Source organism: Clarias gariepinus, chromosome 15 (assembly GCF_024256425.1).
Source record: "Clarias gariepinus isolate MV-2021 ecotype Netherlands chromosome 15, CGAR_prim_01v2, whole genome shotgun sequence".
NCBI lineage: Eukaryota > Metazoa > Chordata > Actinopteri > Siluriformes > Clariidae > Clarias > Clarias gariepinus.
In genome coordinates this window covers 27,473,590-27,497,889 of record NC_071114.1, presented here as the reverse complement: position 1 = coordinate 27,497,889, position 24,300 = coordinate 27,473,590, and the positions used below count along the sequence as shown (strand labels likewise).

General features: G+C 37.8%; 1 protein-coding gene across 2 annotated transcripts in view; it reads left to right on the top strand.

The window, feature by feature from the left end:
• eml6 (EMAP like 6) overlaps positions 1–13,986 on the top strand; it is a 55,925-nt gene extending 41,939 nt beyond the window's left edge. For both annotated transcript variants that reach the window (XM_053513798.1, XM_053513797.1), the window contains 10 exons: positions 2,076–2,284; positions 3,014–3,171; positions 3,478–3,592; positions 4,824–5,012; positions 5,091–5,263; positions 6,560–6,722; positions 9,791–9,894; positions 10,436–10,589; positions 11,534–11,634; positions 12,740–13,986. In XM_053513798.1, the coding sequence (XP_053369773.1) occupies positions 2,076–2,284; positions 3,014–3,171; positions 3,478–3,592; positions 4,824–5,012; positions 5,091–5,263; positions 6,560–6,722; positions 9,791–9,894; positions 10,436–10,589; positions 11,534–11,634; positions 12,740–12,764 (1,391 nt within the window). In that variant the 3' untranslated portion in view covers positions 12,765–13,986. The remainder of the gene's footprint in view (positions 1–2,075; positions 2,285–3,013; positions 3,172–3,477; positions 3,593–4,823; positions 5,013–5,090; positions 5,264–6,559; positions 6,723–9,790; positions 9,895–10,435; positions 10,590–11,533; positions 11,635–12,739) is intronic.
• The last annotated feature ends 10,314 nt before the right edge of the window (positions 13,987–24,300 follow it).

Here is a 24,300-nt window from a genome sequence, read left to right as displayed (position 1 = left end):
GCTTTTTAGGTCATTGTCTCAAAGAAGCTACACAAAATTAAAAGAAATATATTTTTTTAAATTATAATTAAATAAATAAATAGTGTGTGAGAACAATGTGTCTAGATAATAATGAGATGAATAAATGATATATGAAATGTCTCTGATGAGCAAGCCAAGGGTGACGGCGACGGTGGCAATTAAGGAAAAAATCCCTGAGATGGCAATAGGAGGAAACCTTGAGAGGAACCAGACTCAACAGCGAACCCATCCTCATTTGCAGAGGTGGAAAGAGTAATAAAATTTTTTACTTAAGTAAAAGTAATGTTACTTTAGTGAACTTTTACTAAAGTACAAGTAAAGTTACCTTTATAAAAATCTACTCAAGTAAAAGTAAAAAGTAGCTCATTAAAAATTTACTCAGAGTAAAAGTTACTGAGTTACTTTTTTTTTTTTTTTTTTTTACAGCGGGGGTGAGGTGGTGAATGGAACACCCTTGCGTAATAAATCTGTTCCCTTTATTGTGCTTAAAATCAAAGTGGTTGCTTAAATATAACCAGGGGTTTGCTTCATAAGAATTTGTTGGCATTTCACTTTCACCTGTGTCTTCATCACTGGAATCTGTTTTGTCCGTCTCCTTCATTCCTGTGAATTTAGCGCGTTTGTTCTCCATGCCCATCAATCAATCAGTGCAGTGGTTTCCGGGGTGCAATTTTTTTCCTTCCCCATTGTATTATTTGTATTATTTTTCATTTTCATTCATTTATTTTTTACTCAGTAGCGAATATGGTTTAAAATGTAGTTAGGTACAATACTTTAAACAAAATATGCTTACGTAAAAATAAAATTACAGATTTTAAAAACTACTTTAAAAAGTAGAAGTACACAAAAAAATCTACTCAATTACATTAATGCGAGTAAATGTAATTTATTACTTTCCACCTCTGCTCATTTGGGTGATAACAGATAGAGATGATATAACATCATGTGTGTTATGCAGCTGAAAGTTCAATATAACAGAAATTCTTTAAATTAACATGAAGTCCAGTTCAGCACAGGGACGAGTCAGTCATGTTATGTAGCTGAAACAATCCTTTTGGCCCTAACTGATGCATTGAGGAGCTTGGAAAATATGATAAAAGCCATGGTGTAGAAAAGGTTTTACTGTGAAAAATATCATGAATGGAGATCGCTTAAAGGCACGGTGTATATATACAGTGGAACTTTGCATTACGAGCACAATTTGTTCCGAAAGCAGGCTCGTATTCCAAAACACTTGTAAACCAAATTTATTTTTCCCATAAGAAATAATAGAAACTCAAATTATTCGTTTCACAGCCTAAAAAAATAAATACATAGAAATAATTAACACTTATTATTAAGTAAAATTGAACAAATTAACCTGCACTTTAAAAGAGCGACACACTAACTCACTGCTGTAAAGTAAAAGTAGAACGAATTAACCTGCACTTTACCTTTGAAAAGAATCGTGACAGAGCAGTGTTTCTGTGTAGAGCAGAGAGAGAGAGAGTGTGTGTGTGTGTGTCTGTAAAGGCAAAAGTGTGTGTGTGTGTGTGTGTGTGTGTGTGTGGGTGTACACACACAGCAGGTAAAGAGCAGACTAAGCCTTGAGCAGGGAGAGAAAATGGATTTTTAACTCCTCTAATGAGACTTGCTTTTGCTTTACACGTGCACTGTACACACACGCATACAGAGACAAAATAAAATATGTTTTACACACACACGTGGTCACAGTGTTATAGTAAGTACACACGTGCACAGATGTTTATTATACCAGTGAGAGTCGTGCACTAAGACCCAGCAGAGGAGACAATTACTCACAATTCCACGGCGCAAGAGAGAGAAAAACCATTGGTTCAGTTGTGATCACGTGACGCTCAGTGTCAAAACAAGAAATGCATGTGTGATACATGATACTCGTTGGTACTAGTAAACCGAGACTTGTTTGTTTTCCAAGTCAAAATTTACTAAAAATCTTTGCTCGTCTACATCACATCATTCTCTTGTGTTCACTCCTGAGTTCTGGGTGTGTGTTGAGTCACAGTCATAGTGTATTTATTTACGTTGATTTTTAGGAACTAAAGTGAGCAGTAAAGCAGGACACTCAGACCGCATCTTCGTGGTGGAGTTCAGGCCAGATTCGGACACGCAGTTTGTGTCTGTCGGGATCAAACACATCAAGTTCTGGACGCTGGTTGGAGGCTCGCTGCTGTATAAGAAGGGAGTGATTGGAGCAGTGGAGGAGGCAAGGATGCAGACGATGCTGTCTGTGGCTTTCGGTGCTGTGAGTAACACACGACACCGCTGACACACACATTACAGAACAGTAATTACAGTGAAGGAGACATCTATAGGACGTCCCAAACGTCTCCATAAATAGCACATGCTGTTAATAGTATGTTGTTCTTTCTTCAGGTCATTCTTAGAGTGAAATAAGAAAAATATGTATTTAACTATACTAGACTACTAATATGAATAAATTGTTTCTTTATATGACAATTATGACAATGACCACATATATTGTTTTTTTTCTTTAATGAAAATGTCATAATAGTTCATCATTTATATCCATTTAATGTTGAGAACCAAATGGGTTCCGCTGTTCTATTCCCTCATTTTCTTATGCAGTTAATAAGACAAAAAAAGCACAGTGTTCCCAAAAAAAAACCACCATTCTCTGTCCTGAGGACTTTCCCATGTTGGAAAACTTCCAAAATGATTCATCTTCACCTTGGATCGTTACAGAGCACTGACACTGGAAAGTTCCTTATTTTCCTCACAGACAGAAATACACCATATTAAGTACACTATGCCATATAAGTACCTTTAAGCCTTAAGTTAATGTTTGTAAAATTAACCAGATGACTCTAGACAAAAATTAAAGATGCACTTTTCAGACATCAATCATGTTTCAGTTGATGTTTTTGATGCAATGCATCAGTTTTTTTGCTCCCGTTTTAGATGCACATGGATATTCTTTATTGATTTAACACACCATGTGTGTGTGATTTAGAATAACCTGACCTTTACTGGCGCCATCAATGGTGACGTATACGTCTGGAGGGATCACTTCCTGGTGCGTGTGGTGGCCAAAGCTCACACCGGACCCGTTTTCACCATGTACACCACCCTCAGAGACGGACTCATAGTCACTGGGGGCAAGGAGAGACCGTGAGTTCAACTGTGTGTGTGTGTGTGTGTGTGTGTGTGTGTGTGTGTGTGTGTGTGTGTAGGAGATAGTGTTTTATATCAGAACTGATTTCATTGAGATTGTGAAGGAGGTTATTTTAAAATTATTTTAAAAAATATATTTATTTGCAGTTCAGTAACACCTCCCCTTTCCTTTTATCTTTTACTTTACTCCAGTATTAGTCTCGGTCAGGCTTAATGGTGCATTTCCTCCTAAGCAAACTGAGATAAGATTATACCACATATGTCTTAGATGTGCATCTGGTAATATGTGTGTGTGTTCTTCAGGACTAAAGAGGGCGGAGCAGTGAAGCTCTGGGATCAGGAGATGAAGAGATGTCGGGCATTTCAACTTGAAACCGGTCTCCCTGTAGAGAGCGTCAGATCTGTTTGCAGAGGAAAGGTTAGAGATAAAAAGGAAAAAACAGAGTGTATGAGACACGCTTAGGAGCAATTGGGAGGCGAAAACCTTTTTTGTTTTAACACATTTTATTTAAAAGGACCTATTATGCCAAACTCTCTTTTTAAGTCATGTTTAAAACATTCAGATGAGTCTCTGGTGTGTGTGTGTGTGTGTGTGTGTGTGTATATAGCAACTAATCAGTGACGTGGATCTTTTCATATTACGGAAATCTAATCTGGCTAATACTAAAATGCAAGAAAGGACAAAATAGCATTTCCCTCCTTTTATGTTTATATATATACACAGTACTGTGCAAAAGTCTTAGGCACAATATTATACTGTATACTGTACCAATTTTGTTATATATGTTTATCATGTCTGCTTAATTATGTACAAAATCATTTATTATTTTAATTTGTAACTTAAAAATTAATAAATAAATAACATTACAGGAGAATACATGCATGGCTGTAAAGAAAAAAATATAGTACAAGACAGACCAGTTTTCAGATGGAAACAAAAAACCTAATGTACGCTCCTATAAACACTCGCTCCTTTCTATTTTTAGGCAAATCCCAGGAGCGTACATTAGGTTTTTTGTTTCCATCTGAAGACTAGTCTGTCTGGTATTATTTTTCTTAATTTTTATTAAAGACAGACTAACTCAAACCTTTAAAAAAAAAAAAAAAACGGAAGTCACTGATGCACTAAATATTTACACATGTACCAAAAAAGGTCTTGGAAGAAATGTGTCTTTTTATATGGCATTTTTAAATTAGCATGTGTTGTCTGTGGTTTCTTTAACACAAAAGCGTTTGGGGGATTTTTACCTAAAGGTGCCCTTAAGCTTGAATTAATTTAGAGCCTGCAGTTTCGAATTTATTCAGGAACAAAGATGTGTGAGAAAATGAATGCAAATAATGAGCAGGTATTACATTTGCAGAAGGACGTATTTCATCATTTAAAGTTAAACTTATGGTTCAAGTTTTAACAGCTGTTGGTTCTCACTGTTTAGTTTTTCTGACATAACAGTTTGACATTATTTACGTTAGTATTAGCATATTATTATCAGACAAAAAGTGCTGTTTATTTCGGATCAACTATGGTGCACATATTTTGCTGTAATGTGATGGTGCATATTTTAATCCTACGTTGAAACGTTGAGATGTATTTAAGGAGAGCTTTGTATCAGTCTGAAGGTAAAGAATAAGATTTTATTGTTTTCTAACAGGGGAAAATCTTGGTTGGAACAAAAGACGGAGAGATCATAGAGGTGGGAGAGAAGAACGCCGCATCCAACACACTGATAAACGGACACACACAGGGGCGCATCTGGGGTCTGGCCACACACCCCTGCAAAGATCTGTTCATGTCAGCCAGCGACGACGGAAGCATCCGCATCTGGGATTTAGCAGACAAGGTAATGCAATTAGGGGAACATACTCTACCTTTTTTTTTTGGGTCACTTTACAGTATGTTTCTTTGTTTTTTTTCCCAGAAACTTTTAAACAAAGTGAGCTTGGGTCACCCGGCTAAGTGCACATCGTTCAGTCCTAACGGGGAGATGGTGTCCATCGGCATGGAGAACGGAGAGTTCATCGTCCTGCTCGTCAACTCACTCACTGTATGGGGCAAGAAAAGAGACCGCAGTGTGGCTATTCAGGACATACGGTTAGGACACACACAGACTCAAAAAAAACCCCACTATTTTTTAGACCCTTTGCTCAGTATTTAGTAGAAGCACCTTTTGATCTAATACAGACATTTTTGAGTCTTTTTGGGACAGATGCAACAAGTTTTTCACACCTGAATTTGGGGATCCTCTGCCATTCCTCCTTGCAGATCCTCTCCAGTTCTGTCAGGTTGGATGGTAAACGTTGGTGGACAGCCATTTTTAGGTCTCTCCAGAGATGCTCAATTGGTCAGAGCTCTGGCTGGGCCATACAAGGACAGTCACAGAGTTGTTGGGAAGCCATTCCGTCTTTATTTTAGCTGTGTGCTTAGGGTCATTTCTTGTTGGAAGGTAAACTTTCGGCCCAGTCTGAGGTCCTAAGCACTGAACACTCTAGAGAAGATTTTCATCCAGGATATCCCTGTACTTGGCCGTATTCATCTTTCCCTCGATTGCAACCAGTCGTCCTGTCCGTGCAGCTGAAAAACACCCCCACAGCATGATGCTGCCACCACCATGCTTTATTGCTGGGACTGCATAGACAGGTGATGAGCAGTGCCTGTTTTTTTCCACACATACTGCTAAGAATTAAGGCCAAAATGTTCTATCTTGGTCTCATCAGACCAGAGAATCTTATTTTTCATGATCCATGTGAAAACTCCATGAGGGCACTGAGGAGATGCTTCCATCGGGCCACTCTGCCATAAAGCCCTGACTGGTGGAGGGCTGCAGTAATGGTTGACTTTCTACAACTTTTTCCCATCTCCATCTCTGGGGCTCAGCCACAATGATCTTTGGGTTCTTCTTTAACTCTCTTACCAAGGCTCTTCTCCCCCGATAGCTCAGTTTGACCGGACGGCCAGCTTTAGGTAGGGGTTCTGGTCATCCCAAACATCTTCCATTTAAAGATTATGAAGGCCACTGTGCTCTTAGGAACCTTAAGTGCAGCAGATTTTTTTTGTAATCTTGGCCAGATCTGTGCCTTGCCACAATTCTGTCTCTGGTATAATTAAACACAGCTGGACTCAAATGAAGGTGTAGAACCACCTCAAGGTGTAGCATTTGAGTTAAACATTTGAGTGTCACAGCAAAGGGTCTGAATACCCATGTGATATTGCAGTTGTTTTTAAAAAAAAAAAAATCTGCAAAAATGTCAACAATTCTGTGTTTTTCTGTCAATATGGGGTGCTGTGTGTACATTAATAAGGGAAAAAATTAACTTAAATGATTTTAGCAAATAACTGCAATATAACAAAGAGTTTTTTTTTTTTGTCCAATTTGTGACTTGATTACAGATTCAGTCCTGATAACCGGCTCTTGGCTGTCGGCTCTGTTGAGAGCGCTGTAGATTTCTATGACCTGACACTCGGCCCCGCCCTCAACCGCATCGGCTACTGCAAAGACATCCCCGGCTTCGTCATCCAGCTCGACTTCTCCGCCGACAGCAAGTTCATAGCGGTCCGTGCTGGTGTAACTTAGTAATTCCTAATTGACTCTTTTTTTTACGCCACTTGAATAGTGAGAAAACATCAAGAAACTTGAGGGTTAGCTCATGATCCTGTATAATCCAGTGGGAGATTAGGGTTGGAAGAAGGATGAAGGGTTTTAATCTGAATTAGTGGTTTAACACAAATGAATAAAACAACAGCTCCTGTGGTGATACAGTGCAGTTTGTAATTCTGCAGTAAAAAGTTAAAAAAGGGGGGGGGGGGGGAGTTTATAAAAAAAAAAGATAGTAGGATTTAATTGCAAAATTTATTTAATTTGTTGTCGCCTGCACTGTAAAAAAACAAAAAAAAAAACAGGCCGCCTTAACGTAAAAAAAGGTTAGTAACAAGGTTTTTTTTTTTTTTGTCAATTCTTATAGGAATTTCCTGGCTAAACTAAATATTTCACATTCCTGTTTAGTTGACACATTGCGTACCCAGTTCAAAATCTTAAGTTGACTTAACTTGGAATTCAAATATTGAAAACTCAAGTATTATTGTTTGTGGGCTCAATTAATTGTGTTGCACTAGGGTTGACTTAGCCTAACTTTTCATCTACTCAAAAAGATAAGTCTCCCATTTATGTAGTTTGTTAAAGTTATATATTTTTTTATTTAAGCAGTTTGTCCCAACAATACTCTGACAATTAAAACACACAAACATTCTTCCAAAACTAGTCAAAGTTAAAACAGTGATCTGAATAAAACACATTCTATTTTGCTTAAAGGTCAATAAAACACCTGGATAACACTAGATGCTTATCGGTATTTTACTAATTCTTTTACATTACATTACAACATCATAACCATTTTTAAAAACTAGCAAAGATAGGACTTTTTAAGACTTTTTTTAAGATTGCAACTTTCTCAGCATGTGGATCTGAGCTCGTCTCTCCAAGTCCAATAATAAACGTTTGGGTGGCTTCATAGGTGTATGTCCAGTCCTTTTGGAATTCCATGTTTAGAGCACAAACATTATTCCTAAAGTTGCTGCATGTCACCCAGACCCTCAAAGACTACAGTCCCCCCTCCAACATCATGTTCATGATCGTCCAGTAGATCCAAAAGGCCAGCTGTCACCCCTCTGACCCCAGTCTTTCACAGCAGAGCTCTGGTTAAAGAAACAAGAGGAGTCTTGTAAAGACAAAGATGATAAATTTAACTGAATATCTAGTTATGATAAAAAGTAAAATATATTAATTAATAATGATGGACAAAATAATGAAGAGTCCACAAAACCAGCCATCTTCACCTCTTTAGTGCAGTCTGATAGCATCAGTCCGGGAGGTCGAGGGGGGGCAGGGGTCTTACAAATTACATAATTGCACCTCAATGAAGGTAAATTACTGGCTCCACTTGATTTTTACATTTATTCAGTCTGGGTCTTAAAAGAATTCAAGTACAAAATGTTACTTATTGTCTTTAGTGATGGGAAGTTTGAATCATTTTTGTGACTTGGTTCTTTGAATCTCATTCATCAAAATTTAAATCATTTCGTTCTTTTGATCAGAAAAAAAAATAAATGTTGCACTTTCAATAAAAAGACTCCTAATACGTCTACATACAGTACACAAATTTTGGCTATAGTTTAAGTACAACAGAATGAGTAGCTCACCTCTCATATCTTCCAGTCTGAGTCGTTCATTCTTTTAAATCTATTGCATCGCTTAGCATCTCTGGGAGTTGAATAAATGAATACTGAAAAAATTCAGTATTCATTTATTCAACATTTATCCAGTTGGATTTTTTTACCCGTGTGCCTGTGAAGCATTGTCGTCCATCGTCATCACACTTTACGTCTATTCGCAACCGTTCAAGGGAATTTGACCAGCCGTTCACAGAACCTTTATTGGGAAGCACAGATGTGCACTAACTATTTAATTTTCCAAAATATCTCTCTATATATATATATATATATATATATATATATATATATATATATATATATATATATATGATATCTCTCCAACTCCTCCTAAACCAGTCATCAGAATTTGACCAAACTTGCACAGTACATTTTTTTAGGAAGCATAGACGTCCATTAGTTGTTTAACTTTCTTCTAAATGTTATTATTTTTTAAAGCCGTCCACGACACTAACAGCGATTCATTCGAACATTCGTTCATCGTTTATACCGCTTATCCTGTATAGGGTCGCGGGGATGGCCTGTCCCAGGAGACGTTGGGCACTAGGCATGGTACACCCTGGACAAGGTGCCAATCCATCGTAGGGCAACTGTAACAGTCAGAAGCTTCATAATGTGGCTACACGGTAATACCAAATAATGCCACAGGGTGGCACTTTCTTTTTTTATGGTGGTAGACTACAGCTTTGGCTCTGATACCACTCTGCTTAGTTGAACGTATTCTCCTCAGTATTGAGCAGTGCAGGATGTGATTGGTTTATTCTACAGTTCATGTATAACTAATGAATGTAATGTTGATTGTTTTACCAAAACGTTTTTCCTCCCAATGTTTCGTCCAAACAAATCCTGGTGAATTAAACAAGCATTCAACAGTAGCGTAACAGTGGGCTAGCTGTCATAAGCTGACGTTTTTGGACATGTAGTAACACGAGCTGTTTACATTTTTTCTGCTGTTGCTGTCAAAGTCCCACGACTATAGACAAATGTGGCAGCCGTCCATCGACACCGTTTTACACAAAATTTAACACAATCAAAGTTATGCTTCATCTTTAACTTTCCATGATGCACCTGCTTTTTGGTCATACTGTACATGTTTACTTTTCTGTAGCATTCCTGATTAATGGGATTTCTTCATGGTTTAATGTACTGCATACATCAATTTGTTGGCAGCACCTGATCAAACAAACCCGGCTCCCTGAGTGGTGCAACACAAAAGCGTTTGCTCTGTTGTTTTGCTCATCATCTTTGAGCAGGAGAAACGACATTACTGTCTCTCTCAAAGGAAGCATTTTTACAAGAAAGTATTTTCCTCTAAGTGTATTAAACCACCCATTGATGCCTCGTCATCTAGTTTAAAAATATGAATAGATTTAAATGCATTCCTGTCCTCTCCAGGTCTCTACAGGAAACTATAAGCGTCAGGTGCATGAGGTCCCAAGTGGGAAGATAGTTACCGAGCAGGTCATTGCTGACAGAATCACCTGGGCCACCTGGACCAGGTAACACACTCTAAACACACTGTGTGTGTGGTATGTACTGCAGATTCTATTTATTGTTCCTGCGGAAGTATACAGCATTCAGGGAGTTACTTGTGTGTTAACTTTGCCTACAAAACTTTTTACCTTTAACTGGTGTAGACATTAGTGTTGCAGGGGATTATATAGAGAAATGAAGGGAGTTTCTACTCTCATGATGTCATTCTGCACAATCAAACGACCCAGTTTGACTTGAACACCCTTGTCTAAGATAGCCTTTGACAAAACAAGAACTCGGAAGGAATTATTATCAAGATTCTGTAAATACAGTACATGGAGACTTTTGGGACACCCTGTGTTTTTTGAATTTTAAAACTGACATCCATGTTTATATTTTTTTCTATTTAAAAAACAATGAGGGGGGTACAAACTTTTGAAATTCTCTCATGCTAGTTTATGCAAAGGATTAGCGTATTAGGTTTCGTTCTCTGTCTTTCTTGCGGTGTAAAAACAACACCCGCCCTTGTTTCCTTAAATTTGATCTCCACTTGTGTTTGTCCCTCAGCGTTCTCGGTGACGAGGTCTTGGGTGTTTGGCCACGAAATGCTGACAAGGCTGATGTGAACTGTGCCTGTGTATCCCATGCTGGACTAAACGTGGTTACCGGAGACGACTTTGGTCTCGTCAAGCTCTTCGACTTCCCCTGCTCTGAGAAATTTGTAAGTATTATTACGATCACAAACCTTTTATCCTGTTTAAATGAATGCGATCTGTAGTTTTTTTTATTGAAAAAAAATTCATATTCCTCTAATTGTTTCTTCTAGGTATCTCGGTCATTTAAAAAAAAAAAACTAATTTTAGAGCTATAATAACATGCCCTGTATGCATTCATGACATGAAGCATAAAACCAGAAGATAATAATTTTTTTTATATAATGGTATGGAGATGCATGGAATATTGAAATACTATTTTGAATAGTGCTGTCAATCATTTAAAAATTTTAATGTAGTTAATCACAGTTTAATCACAATACTATAATCACGATTAATCAAAATTTCCCAAATTTTTCCACAGTTTTTAGGCTTTATCCGAACTTCCAACTAAAAGCTTTTTCTAATGAAACTTGCTGTTTAACACACATGGTGATGTTCCTCAGTCATCTTATTATCCGAGTTAAACGTTCCATTATCAAACACAGCCGGGCAACCAAGCTGCAATTATGGAAAGCCATTAGAAACAAACCTGTAAAAAATAGTAATGGGTAAAAATTTAGATTGATTGCATGCATTAATGTGTTAAAATTGGCAGCCCTCAAAAAGTACAACGGAGCATTAAAATAATATCTATGTAAAGTTCATTAACGATATGCCTCTTAAATGATGAAATATAAAAATCAATTACATTAAAAGCAGTCAGAATAAAAACAGGGAAAATATACACAATCTAATACTCATGTATAATCAGAGTAATTTGATAAAAATGCAAATGCACTGTAACCAGATAAAATATTTTTGTGTGTGCATCCTAATTTATTTAGCTTATCGAATTATATGAGCCAGTGATTTAATCCTGTTATTGAATCGTGTATAGAAATAAGTCACATTTAAAATGTTAAATGAAATTACAAACTGTTGTTGATTCTTTTCTCTGTTTGATCCTCAGGCCAAACACAAACGCTACTTTGGCCACTCGGCTCACGTGACCAACATTCGCTTCTCCTACGATGACAAATACGTGATAAGCGTCGGAGGCAACGACTGCAGGTGAGCAGGAGATACCTGAAGAGATCTGATGCACAATCTGGCACTACAGAGTCTTGTGTACTAGTGCGAGTAAATAATATATATAAAATGGGATTTTAGTGTACAATTAAACAAAATTAAACTGGATTAAGGAAACTGATCTAAACGGATTGGGTAAGAGATTTGGTAATGAAGTTTGAAGAACCTGTTTATCCCCCAAAGCCAAAAGAAATCTCTAAATTAGAATCACCTCAAATTTTCTAGCTCCTTGTATGTTGTTGCATTTTTTTTATTCTCTTATTAGCTTTATAGTTTCTCTTATTCTACTTAAGGATATAAACTAACTTCTGGAGTTTAATCACAAATAGCATTAAATTGAAAGCTAATGCACTATGAAGGGTGTATAGTCCCTTCTTCCGCATACCAAGTAGTGCCCTTAAACAGGAGTTAGAGAGGGATTTGGGATGCACCCTGTTCAAAGTTAATTGTTGCATAATACGTAGTTTCTATAGAAACAGCTCAATCACAGGGAATCCATGTAATCTAATACTAATGATGGATGTACTTTTTAGGTATTTCTTATTTAATAGATGTACAATTGCAGTTATGTAAGAAGGAAAAGCTGCATGGTAAAGAGGCCTTAATGATCAGGGAAGCACTCTGCGGTGTCAGCGAACTGTTTATGTTTTCCAGTTTTTCTGTAGAAAGGCGAGTGATGAGGGTTTGGCTGATGAGGAAAGATTTATGAGGAAAAAGGTTTATTGCTGCTATAAGATAAGAACTGGTTTTACGGCTGTACTGCAACAATGAATGCTACTGTAAGTAGATTAAAAAGTATGACTTTATTGAATGAATATCTAAAAAAACGTCATCTTTGATAAATTGCTGTGGTTCAGGACTTCTTGTTCTTGGTTAATCATCTTCATAGTGCTTATAGTTACTGTGCTTCACTTGGAATTGGTCACAATGCTCCACCTCTGAACAGCCCCTCCCTGTGAAGTTTTTCATCCCTTAATTAACCATTGCACCATAAAGTTTCAAAAGGGGTACAGTATTCCTGGGCAGGCGGTTAGAAAAAATCCATTCTCTTAATTAAAACGTTGTCCTGACTGTTTTGCTTTCTCAGTGTGTTTGTATGGCGATGCCTGTGATGGGATCTGAACCTGAGCAGAGGGGAAAACGTCTCCAGAGCATCTCCTCCTCTGTACCTCTAGTAAATAAATGCTGCACACCTACTAATGCTGCATCTGATCTATGAAGAATATGAACCCGGACTGGAACCAGAAATAATGTTTCGTCTCGACTCTGTGTAAAAAAAATATATATATTAAAAAAGGATATAGATATATATGTATACACACACATATATACATCTATATATGAATAAAGTGCAATGTTTACGTGCTCATATACCTTCATAAACATGGAGTTAAACATAATCATGCCAATATTTACAGTAGATAAATGTATTATTTTTTTGGTTTTGACATCGAGTGCCTTAAACACACTGTTGCTGAGTTTCATCCACTTACATGATTTAATGATGCATATCTGGTGCTATATGGGACATGTTCGATTTTAGGGCTTTTAATGGTCTGTAAAATGTCATCACATTATGCAAACTGTTCATTCTTTTTTTTTTTTACTTTATATTTTGTACATTATTGTATCTAGTTACACTCTCTAGCTCTTCCTCTTATGTAATATTTATCCAAAAAACAAAAAGAGAAAAATCCCTTGGGACTCAGGAGCCTGTAAAGGCATAAGCACTGTAACGGAATATTTCTAGATGTTTTCGACGTGTGTTATTTTTGTTAAAAGATCGGATTTATTTTTACGTGTGTACATGTGTTAGCGTATGAAGTATGCAACTTAATTGGTCGGTCAAAAAAAAAAAGAGCAAAAAACCTCCAAATGTAGTAGGAAATTGGTGTTATGATGTCGTGTGTATTTCGATGCGCAGTTTGTAGCCAATGATGTGATGGCAAATGATATCTGTAATGTGTCTGTTTTTGTATTATGTCAAGATAGAGCTAAATGTACCTAAAAGCTATTAAATGCATGATTTTGACATTGTGTCATGTTCCAATGCTATAGATGAGTGAATGGTATTAACGGAAACAGAAAAAAAATATATACATAGATATATTTATTATACAATTAAATGGAAAGGATTTACGAAACCCCATGATGCGTCAGGTTTTATTGCATTAGAGGATCTGATTCTGTAAATGCAGCTCCGTGTGCTACCTGTAGATGGAGGTGCATTAAAAACAAGCTGTGTTTGATTACTGGGATTTTGTCTTGTGCCAGTTTTATTTCTGTATTTCACACATCCTTGATGATTTTCCCCCTGAAGGTTTCTTTTTTATGAGCTGCTGCACTAAATCCTACTTTATGTATTTTATTGAGTACAAGTGAAAATGAATACTTGTAATTTTACTTTTTACTTAAAATTTTACTTGCAAATTTACTCTCTAGATTTTTCCCTCTTTTTATCATTGTCATTGTGAATGTGATCGTGTGTTAAGAAAAAAAACGTGAAGGTGTAATTCATTATCATGTTTCACTCTGATGTTAACACACATGAGCGATATGGCATCACATTACAAAACGAACAATTATTTGAGGGAGAATATTACATCTGAAAATGTGAAAAGAAATGGAATGAATCGCTTGTATTAAAAACAAACACATGAATCTAAATGTTGTGCTAAATATTCATTATGAGAAATGAGAAGGCAGGTAAGAGTCTATCTAAGTGACATCAGGCAACAAACATGCCAGTTCTTACCGGGTTGGGTTGACAGCTTGATGGCCAATTTTATTTGAGCAGTTGAGGGTGAAGGATCTTGCTCAAGGACCCAACAGTTGCTGCTTAGTGCCATTGGGCTTGAACCAGAGACCTCCTGATCAGCTGTCAAGTACCTTAACCACCAAGCTTCGCATGCCCCAACATTTACAGTGGTGTGAAAAACTATTTGCCCCCTTCCTGATTTCTTATTCTTTTGCATGTTTGTCACACAAAATGTTTCTGATCATCAAACACATTTAACTATTAGTCAAAGATAATATAATTGAACAAAAAATGCAGTTTTTAAATGATGGTTTTTATTATTTAGGGAGAAAAAAAATCTAAACCTACATGGCCCTGTGTGAAAAAGTGATTGCCCCCCTTGTTAAAAAATAACCTAAATGTGGTTTATCATACCTGAGTTCAATTTCTGTAGTCACCCCCAGGCCTGATTACTGCCACACCTGTTTCAATCAAGAAATCACTTAAATAGGAGCTACCTGACACAGAGAAGTAGACCAAAAGCACCTCAAAAGCTAGACATCATGCCAAGATCCAAAGAAATTCAGGAACAAATGAGAACAAAAGTAATTGAGATCTATCAGTCTGGTACAGGTTATAAAGCCATTTCTAAAGCTTTGGGACTCCAGCGAACGACAGTGAGAGCCATTATCCACAAATGGCAAAAACATGGAACAGTGGTGAACCTTCCCAGGAGTGGCCGGCCGACCAAAATTACCCCAAGAGCGCAGAGACAACTCATCCAAGAGGCCACAAAAGACCCCAGGACAACATCTAAAGAACTGCAGGCCTCACTTGCCTCAATTAAGGTCAGTGTTCACGACTCCACCATAAGAAAGAGACTGGGCAAAAACGGCCTGCATGGCAGATTTCCAAGGCGCAAACCACTTAAGCAAAAAGAACATTAAGGCTCGTCTCAATTTTGCTAAAAAACATCTCATTGATTGCCAAGACATTTGGGAAAATACCTTGTGGACCGACGAGACAAAAGTTGAACTTTTTGGAAGGTGCGTGTCCCGTTACATCTGGCGTAAAAGTAACACAGCATTTCAGAAAAAGAACATCATACCAACAGTAAAATATGGTGGTGGTAGTGTGATGGTCTGGGGTTGTTTTGCTGCTTCAGGACCTGGATGGCTTGCTGTGATAGATGGAACCATGAATTCTACTGTCTACCAAAAAATCCTGAAGGAGAATGTCCGGCCATCTGTTCGTCAACTCAAGCTGAAGCGATCTTGGGTGCTGCAGCAGGACAATGACCCATAACACACCAGCAAATCCACCTCTAAATGGCTAAAGAAAAACAAAATGAAGACTTTGGAGTGGCCTAGTCACAGTCCTGACATGAATCCTATTGAGATGTTGTGGCATGCCCTTAAAAAGGCGATTCATGCTAGAAAACCCTCAAATAAAGCTGAATTACAACAATTCTGCAAAGATGAGTGGGCCAAAATTCCTCCAGAGCGCTGTAAAAGACTCATTGCAAGTTATCGCAAACGCTTGATTGCATTTATTGCTGCTAAGGGTGGCCCAATCAGTTATTAGATTCAGGGGGCAATTACTTTTTCACACAGGGCCATGTAGGTTTAGATTTTTTTTCTCCCTAAATAATAAAAACCATCATTTAAAAACTGCATTTTTTGTTCAATTATATTATCTTTGACTAATAGTTAAATGTGTTTGATGATCAGAAACATTTTGTGTGACAAACATGCAAAAGAATAAGAAATCAGGAAGGGGGCAAATAGTTTTTCACACCACTGTAAGTGAAAAAAATGGAGGGATAAATCGCAGGAGATTAAACAAATCATTCGGAGAAAGTTCACTATATAAAAAACTCAATCAAACAATAAAACACTCAATCAAAAATTCATCCAGTTTGGAAATAGCAAGGCCACGTAAAAGTTATATCTTGATTCTGTGAACAGGGTAAGAATATGAATTTAAGCTGCAAAAGAGATGCCATGGTATGTGGCCTGAGGCCAAAGCTTGTCAGCACTGTGTAAAGTTTCACAAAAACAGAAGTGTCAGGTGTTCGTTTACAGAAGCACCTACCGAACGTTGCGTGACATCTCGCTGACACTATGGACATGTCAGTCATATCCTGTCCATGTGACCTCACTGAACAAAGACTGGGAATTAAGTCATGCCACACACAACATTCCTGTACACACCTATGTTTGTGCTTGTTTTCCTTTTGGCGTGGTTTGTAGAGCAACATATTATTAATTACAAACACTTTCGATCACCAGCATTCTACATTTTTAGTGGTGAATGATTTGCATGACAAAACTTTACAAATCAACATATATTTTTCTTGATATTTCATCCATGATGTAATTTTGAGGTCGATACTGTATACGTTGGCCTATTTTCATTTTAGTTAAGATGTTGTTGCATTACCCACAATGCCCTTTCGACTACCTGTTGATAGTGGTATACTTGGCTTCATCTACAGTATAAAGAGAGTGATGCAGCAGTCTTGTACTCTGTCAAGCTTTCTCCAGCAAGGATTAAAAAAAAATAGAAGTATGCATGAAGACTTGCTCAGGACTAAGCGGAGTGGTCAGTAAACCCACAAGTGGGGATGATTGCCAGTGGTTAAACTTAACACCATGCTTTACAGTATATCTGCCTTTGGCTGTGGAGGATGGCTTAGCAATGTTTCCGGTTGCCTCTCTGCCTTCTTCTGGTGATGGACACACATGTTGAATTAGCTTGCTAGAGATTCACCAGCAATGCCTTACTGTGGCACTGCAGGAACTCTAACATTTGGCTTCTGTTTAGGATCGAAAAAGGGCATACCCAAACTCACACTTGAATGGTGGCAGTCCAAGAGATGAGTGCCACAGAAGAACATCGGCATACTTAGCTCAGAGTAGGTGCTTAAATCAAGTAGAGGGGCTGAATGAACCCACACACTAGAGAGTCCTTTTTAGGTCTTAACTAACTCTGAATGGGCAACCCTGGCGATGAACTCCAAGTGTTGGTCAAATGCCCTCCAGAATCCGTTACCAAGGTTATTAACATGGTCCTGGAGAATCCCACAGAATCTAATCATGCTTGGTAGATGGTTTGAGACCTTTGAGAAAAGGTTGACGTCGATGTGAATCCAGAGATATGTAAGCCCGTTCAGAAGGGAATAGGGAGCAGTTGCCACAAGCCTGTTGGCTGTGTCTTAGAATAAACTGACAAGTTTAATAATTAATGCCTTTTCAACAAAAACACAAGCAAATAAATTCCAGGGTTCTGGTAACACCTGGATCTGCTGTCAGTTGAGATATGTCCTCCACTTCAAGGCGCTGTGGCCTCAAGAGTATAGTCTTAAGGGCTGAACAAAGAGTAGGAGGATCTCACTATTTGGGAAAGGCATCAGGTTTCTTGGATACAGGCAAGTAGGAAAGACCTAAATAAGCCGGTTAAACGGGCCATCTGACCTGTGAAGGATCTAGATGTTGGGATGTCTGGATAGGACATTTAAAATTAAAAATCCAACATCAGCCTGGGGTCCCATTATATGTCTATTTAAGTGATAAATAAGAATGCTTTATTTGCATTTTCAGGTATAAAGGTGCACGTCAACAGGATGTTCTGCTTCACTTTTAAAGCAGTTGTAGTCTTTGCTGCAAGACACCCTCAAGACTGTCTATAAATCTTACTATTCACGGCTCTCTTTAACTGCTCAAGTTCTGTTCCTAGCCGTATCTTGCTGTAATGCAGAGGCAGTTCCGTACCAGGTTTCAGCCTTGTTCTTCAGCAACCAGAGACAAGAACCCAGTGAGTTTCTCACAATGACAGGGATGGACCCGAGTGCAGAGCAAGCCACAGGCCCAAAAATGTACAGTAAATAAGTCTAGTCTAGGCCAAGTATAAATGGGCCAGGGGTAGCTCAGTGGATAAGGCATTGGACTATGGTTCGGAAGATCCCAGGTTCAAACCCCACAACCACCAAGCTGCCATTGTTGGGCCCTTGAGCAAGGCCCTTAACCCTCAACTGCTCAGATGTATAATGAGATGAAAATGTAAGTCGCTCTGGATAAGAGCGTCTGCCAAATGCTCAAATATAAATAAAAAGTTTAAATGTTAGTTAGCGATTATAGCCACTGTTAGCACCACAAGTTATAATTGAGATGGTTCTCCCTCACCTCCTCTACTGGAACTACTGTAGATAGTCTAACAATATTTCTGGTGATAAATATTCAGACAGCTTTGCTCTTAGAGAGTTCATTGCTTTCACTTCTTGAACTTCTGAATTACTTAAATTTCTCACTAATATTGTGGCTCATTTGTTTTCAGCAGCTAACCCGAGTGCTAAACCTGACAGATATCCCTTATGTTCGAGTTTTATGTAATAAATGCCACCAGAATGTTTCTCGAAATAGCAAGACCACAAGTGCTTCATTACGCCTAGAAGAAGCCTGCACTAAACCTGCACAGTCTTATAAAAATAAAAGCTAAACCAACTCCCTTCCATACTTAACCCAGTGCTTAAAGCTCAAGGCCCATCTGGCCAGACAGAGTGAAAATGCTGAGAGAGGCGTATCTGGAACATGGTTTCCAAGCACGGGGGTGCTCAAGTGCTTCTCTCCCACCTGCCTCTACCTGCTTTGGATGCATGAAAAGTTCCTGGGATATTTATTCAGCAAACAGAAATCTCTGACGTAATGTTTGTCAATGCGCAAGATGAACAGCTGCGCTAGAAAAATTGGAACAAGAAGGAAAAAAAAGAGAAGTTTAAATCTTGTGTGTGTTTAAGCGTTTATAATATAAAGCGTTCATAAAATATATGGGGAAATGGATGCATGTGCAGTTAATAACAGATATGAAGTAATGAGCATTACCCTGAGTCAGGGGTTCCTCATGCAATTATCTAATGGTATTATTGTTACTGTTGGTTTGGGTATTTCAGAACCTGATGATTATTTTGATTTTTCATGCACAATGTCTCTTGAGTTCACACGGAATGACGCAACAACAACAAAAAAAAAAACATCTTATGGGTCGAAACACCTTCTTAATAATAAAGTTCAAAAGAGAATGTCAAGACTGGTTCGAGCAGAAAAAGATCTCACGACCTTGAGAAGGATGGCCTGCAACAATAGAAGACCACATCAGAAGTCAGTTATCGTAAGCACAGGATCACCAAAATTGGTTAAAGATCGGAAAACATTGTTTTTTAAAGAAAAAAAAAAAACTTCAAGTTTCACTGATATTACGCTCCATCATCCTTTTTCATCTAGTAACTTTGAAATGTATTCACTTTAGCCAGTTCTTGCTTGCTTTAATAAAAAGCCTCTTCTCTTCCTTTCCATTCCTCATGCTCCTCACACACTCCCCTCTCATGTCCAGCTCTCATCATGGCTTAGTGGGCCTTTGATTAAAACCTCTGCCCGGAGTGATGGGACATATGGTCTCAGATCTGCAGTGAGATTACTGCAGGCTCCAGTGTCATGAAATTGCTACCACATAATGCGTTCTCCTCACGTCCTCGCAGCACGCTGGCTTTCTACCGAGCTGAAAAAAGCCCCAAACACAGCCTGAGAGTTCCTCAAATAAATATGCGGCTGTAGAGCACCTGTTCCAACTGTAATCGACAACCGCTAGCATCGAAGCTAACGCCTCTTTCTAGCTCTCTGTGAGGCTGCTGTAGGGTTTAATTATGGTTCTGGTTCTGATGTGTTTTTCTTTTGCAATTCATGAATAGCAGACCTTGCAGTCATATAACTGTTTGGTGAAATAAGATTTTAATGCAAGCAAACATTCAGAGGCGGCAGTGATTCAACCTTATTCAATTAAAGTATTCTAATTAGAACTTCATCAGTTACTTTTTAAAGTAATTACTGACAAATAAGCTACAGCACGTCAGTACTAAGCTCTGTTATGTATCTAAAAAAATATCAAAATGACTCATAATATATTTTTTCACCAATTCCATTTATCATTTATCCATTTTATATACCAGTTATTATCATGTGTAGCATAGCAGGAGGCCTGGAGCCTGTCCCAGGGAACCTGGGGGGATAAAGTGGGGTACCTGAAAGGGCTCCAAACCTATAACAGGGCACAAACACACACACACACACACACTCAATCATTAAAAGCAATCAGTGTACAAAGCATTCTTTGGATCATGGGAGTTAACCAGAGAACACATACACAGACCGGTGGTGGGACTCGAACCCTCTACCCTGGAGGTACGAGCCAATAATATAACAAAAACTTATAAAAGTAAAAAAAAAAGTATATATATATATATATATATATATATTTTTTTTTTTTTTTTTTTTTTTTTTTTTTTACTTTTATAAGGTATCAGTATATATAAGGTATATATATATATATATATATATATACCTTTTTTAATTTTAAATTTGTTTTTTAATTTTTAGATTTGTGCAGAATCATTTAATACAGAGAAAATGATTCACTGTACAGAAAGAGAGAGAGAGGGAGAGAGAGGGGGACTTTTCTGCCCTGTTTCCCTGTAGTTGAACCCTGTTACCTGAACCCAGTGATCTAGTTAGTCTGATGGTCTGCAGGGAGTACAGGGCGGGGGAGGGGAGGGGGGGTTCGAGCCTGTGGGCCGTCAGGCAGCAAATCTGATAAGATCAGCTTTAAATTATTCATCCGACACAAGTACTTTTAAAATTTTTATTTAGTCATTTCCTCTTGTGGTTATTTATTACTAACCCACTTTCCTTACTGCCCAGTGCCAGTGGACGCACCCTGACCTTCCACACACTCCGGGTGTGTTGTTATCAAGTTAACAGCTTTGACACTGGAGACTCCTTCCATCAATGTTTAAATAAATGTGTCCTTCTAATATAATACGATGTGTCTAAAATGTATATACTTCTACACCTTATCCTCTCTGTAGTAGAAGCTAATTCATAAGGGCATGCACGCCATGAAGGGCACCAAGCACGGGGAGGACGTGCAAACTCCATGCACACGGACCTGATGTGGGAATTGAACCCTCAAGGTGTAAGGCCACAGTGCTACTACTACACCTTGGGGGTTCAATTCCCACATCAGGTCTGGAGTTTGCATGTTCTCCCCGGGCTTGGTGGGGGTTTCATCCGGGTATTTTGGTTTCCTCACACAGTCCAGAAACCTGCAAATAGCTCGTGATTGAGTGTGTGCATGCTTGTGCCCTGCAAATTTCTATTTTCTTCTTTTTCTATTTCTATATTATTATAGAAATATAGTTATAGTTATAAGGTCACTGGCGGTCGTGTAAGCATTTCACTACATATCGTACTGTGTATGACGGTGTACGTGACAAATAAAATTTGAATTTGAATTTACACCGTGCAAATACGCCACCATGCCACCTGAAACTAACAAACAACAATAAATATATTGTTTAGATATTGTTTATATTATTCAACTTTAAAGGTTTCTGTGCCAGAAGCAAAACACTTTGGGACATGATGTCATAGAAATATAATCATAGTCTTTAATCATATATATATATATACAGTTTTATATATTTATTTATTTATTTTATCAAAATGGTGTCTGATGGTGACCCAATATAAAAAAAAATGAAGAAGAATTATTATTTGTCATGTACAGTACCCAACCATTCACAATATACTATTCTTTAAAGAAAGTGCACAGTGTAATTGCAAACAGAGAGGTACAGTATAAAAATATAGAAGGGTAAAAATATGGTGTGTGTGTGGTGTGTGTGTGTGTGTGTGTGTGTATAACAGCAGCAATCTGACCAGCAGCAGTTTTCAATCAAACGGAGCACATTAAATATAATCCTAGTTGTCTGGAAGAGGATGGGTATAGGGCTAGGGCGGGGGAGGTGTGTGTGGGGGGGGGATGGGTTCAATCTCATCTCTGATCTATTCTGGAGTTTCTTCAGGTACTCCAGTTTATTCTCACAGTCCAAAGACATGAGTTATAGACTGATTAGTGTTTCCAAATTGCCCTTAGTGCATAATTGAGTATGTGTGTGTGTGTTTGTGCCCTGTAATGGGTTGGCACGCTTTTGGCTGGGCAGACGGGGGAGGGGGGGGGGGGGTGTTCCCCTAACTGTGCCCTACACAGAATAAGCAGTATGGAGGATCGATGGATTGATAGATGAGTTTTGATTCTCGTCCCTCTTAATGTTTCTTTCTCGTATTGAGTTTTTCTTCACCTGTCACCACCATCGTGCTCTATGGGAAACCACTATATAAGTATAATTAAACAAGGGTTAATTGATGACCCATACAAAAACCTGATGTGTTTCCCTGTGTACTTAAAATATGCTGGGCACCGAGCCAGGACCAGAGGGTGGAAAAAAAGGAGAGGTGTGCAATACTTTCTCTGAACAAGCTGTCCTGCTTCATTGTGTTAGCATTCCTAACCTACAGTATAGCACTGCTTTTTTTTTTTTCTTTCTTATATGCTGCTGCACTGCAGCCTTCTCAGGAATGTCTCTTTATGTACCGTCGGAAGTAGGTGGAACAAAACCCTGGGGGGAGATATGTACTCTTACACACCTTACCAGCCAGAAAAAAATGGGACTGAGGTGGGGGGTTTGGATAGTGTGAGTGCTCTGATCATAGACAGGACATGGTTTAGTCTTAGTCTTAGATCATATTATGTGTGTATTTAAATAATAGGCCTATATAATTAGATGTGAAAGTGCATTATTAGGCATGTATGTCATCATTCGAATGTTTACAGAGCCCCTAATAAATAAAAAAAAAAATACCGTAGAAGAAAAGGAAATTGTCTTTTTACTGCAAGATCTCAAAACCTGAGTGACTAATATACTTCTGGGTTATTCTTCAGGTGCTAGATAAGCTGTTACAGTAGCCCAAACAATCCTCAGAATTACGCAGCCTTATTTACGAGTGTCGCTCTAGTCAAACTGGGACTTGTTGTGAAGGCAAAAACTAACACTAAACAACACTTATTATAGGAACTCTGAGTGCCATATCTCCAATACAGTCCACATGTTAGGGCCATTAAAGGAGTTCCTGGGAGGCCGGGGTTGCAGACATAAAACAAGTTGATTAGTGTAACAGGGGATTAAATAGAGAAATAGAGGAGGGGTGGGGGGTTTACTCTAGGTTGGCTTTGCAGAAATGACTTCAAATGATAATTTAATGTGTTGTAGACTAACACAGACACTGAGATTCAATAATTAATGAATAATCATGGCATAGTATTAAACTGCTAACCTGTGATAAATCCTAAAGCACTAATTAATTATCGATGAGACTGAATTCTTATAACTAATCCTAACACAGCTTTGTTAGAAAAAGATGGGAAGTATAACAAACTTTAGGTAACCTTTCCCTTTTAAACAGACTAACAATAGTTCTTTAAAAAAAAAAAAAAAAAAAATTCTAACAACAATTAAATACTTTAAAAAAAAAACAATTCATAAAAGTTATTTACAGTAAGTGTCTCTTTAAACCGGCCCAAAATACTGTAGATTCTTACCTATTTGGCAAAATAAGACCTTTGGGGGACTCTTGCTTACAATAAATAAGTTGTGCTTGTGATGAAAAAAATAATTGTGCAAAGAAATGTGGTGAAACATGATACATATGTCATGTACAATATACATTTAAAATGAATATAAATCACATAAAATAAATGCATTGTATTGTGAGCTGTGAAAAATCACACACACACACACACACACACACACACACACACAATTAATGATATAAATGCTAAGATGCAATAGTTATTGAATCATCTGAAAATAAATCAGGTGTAAAAAATATAATAATAATAATAATAATAATAATAATAATAAATAAATAAATAAATAAATAATGCAACAGGTTTGACTGACAGGCTGCACATATGATTTAAATCCATCCTTTAAACGCGCCTGTCTGTTCACTATCAAGGCT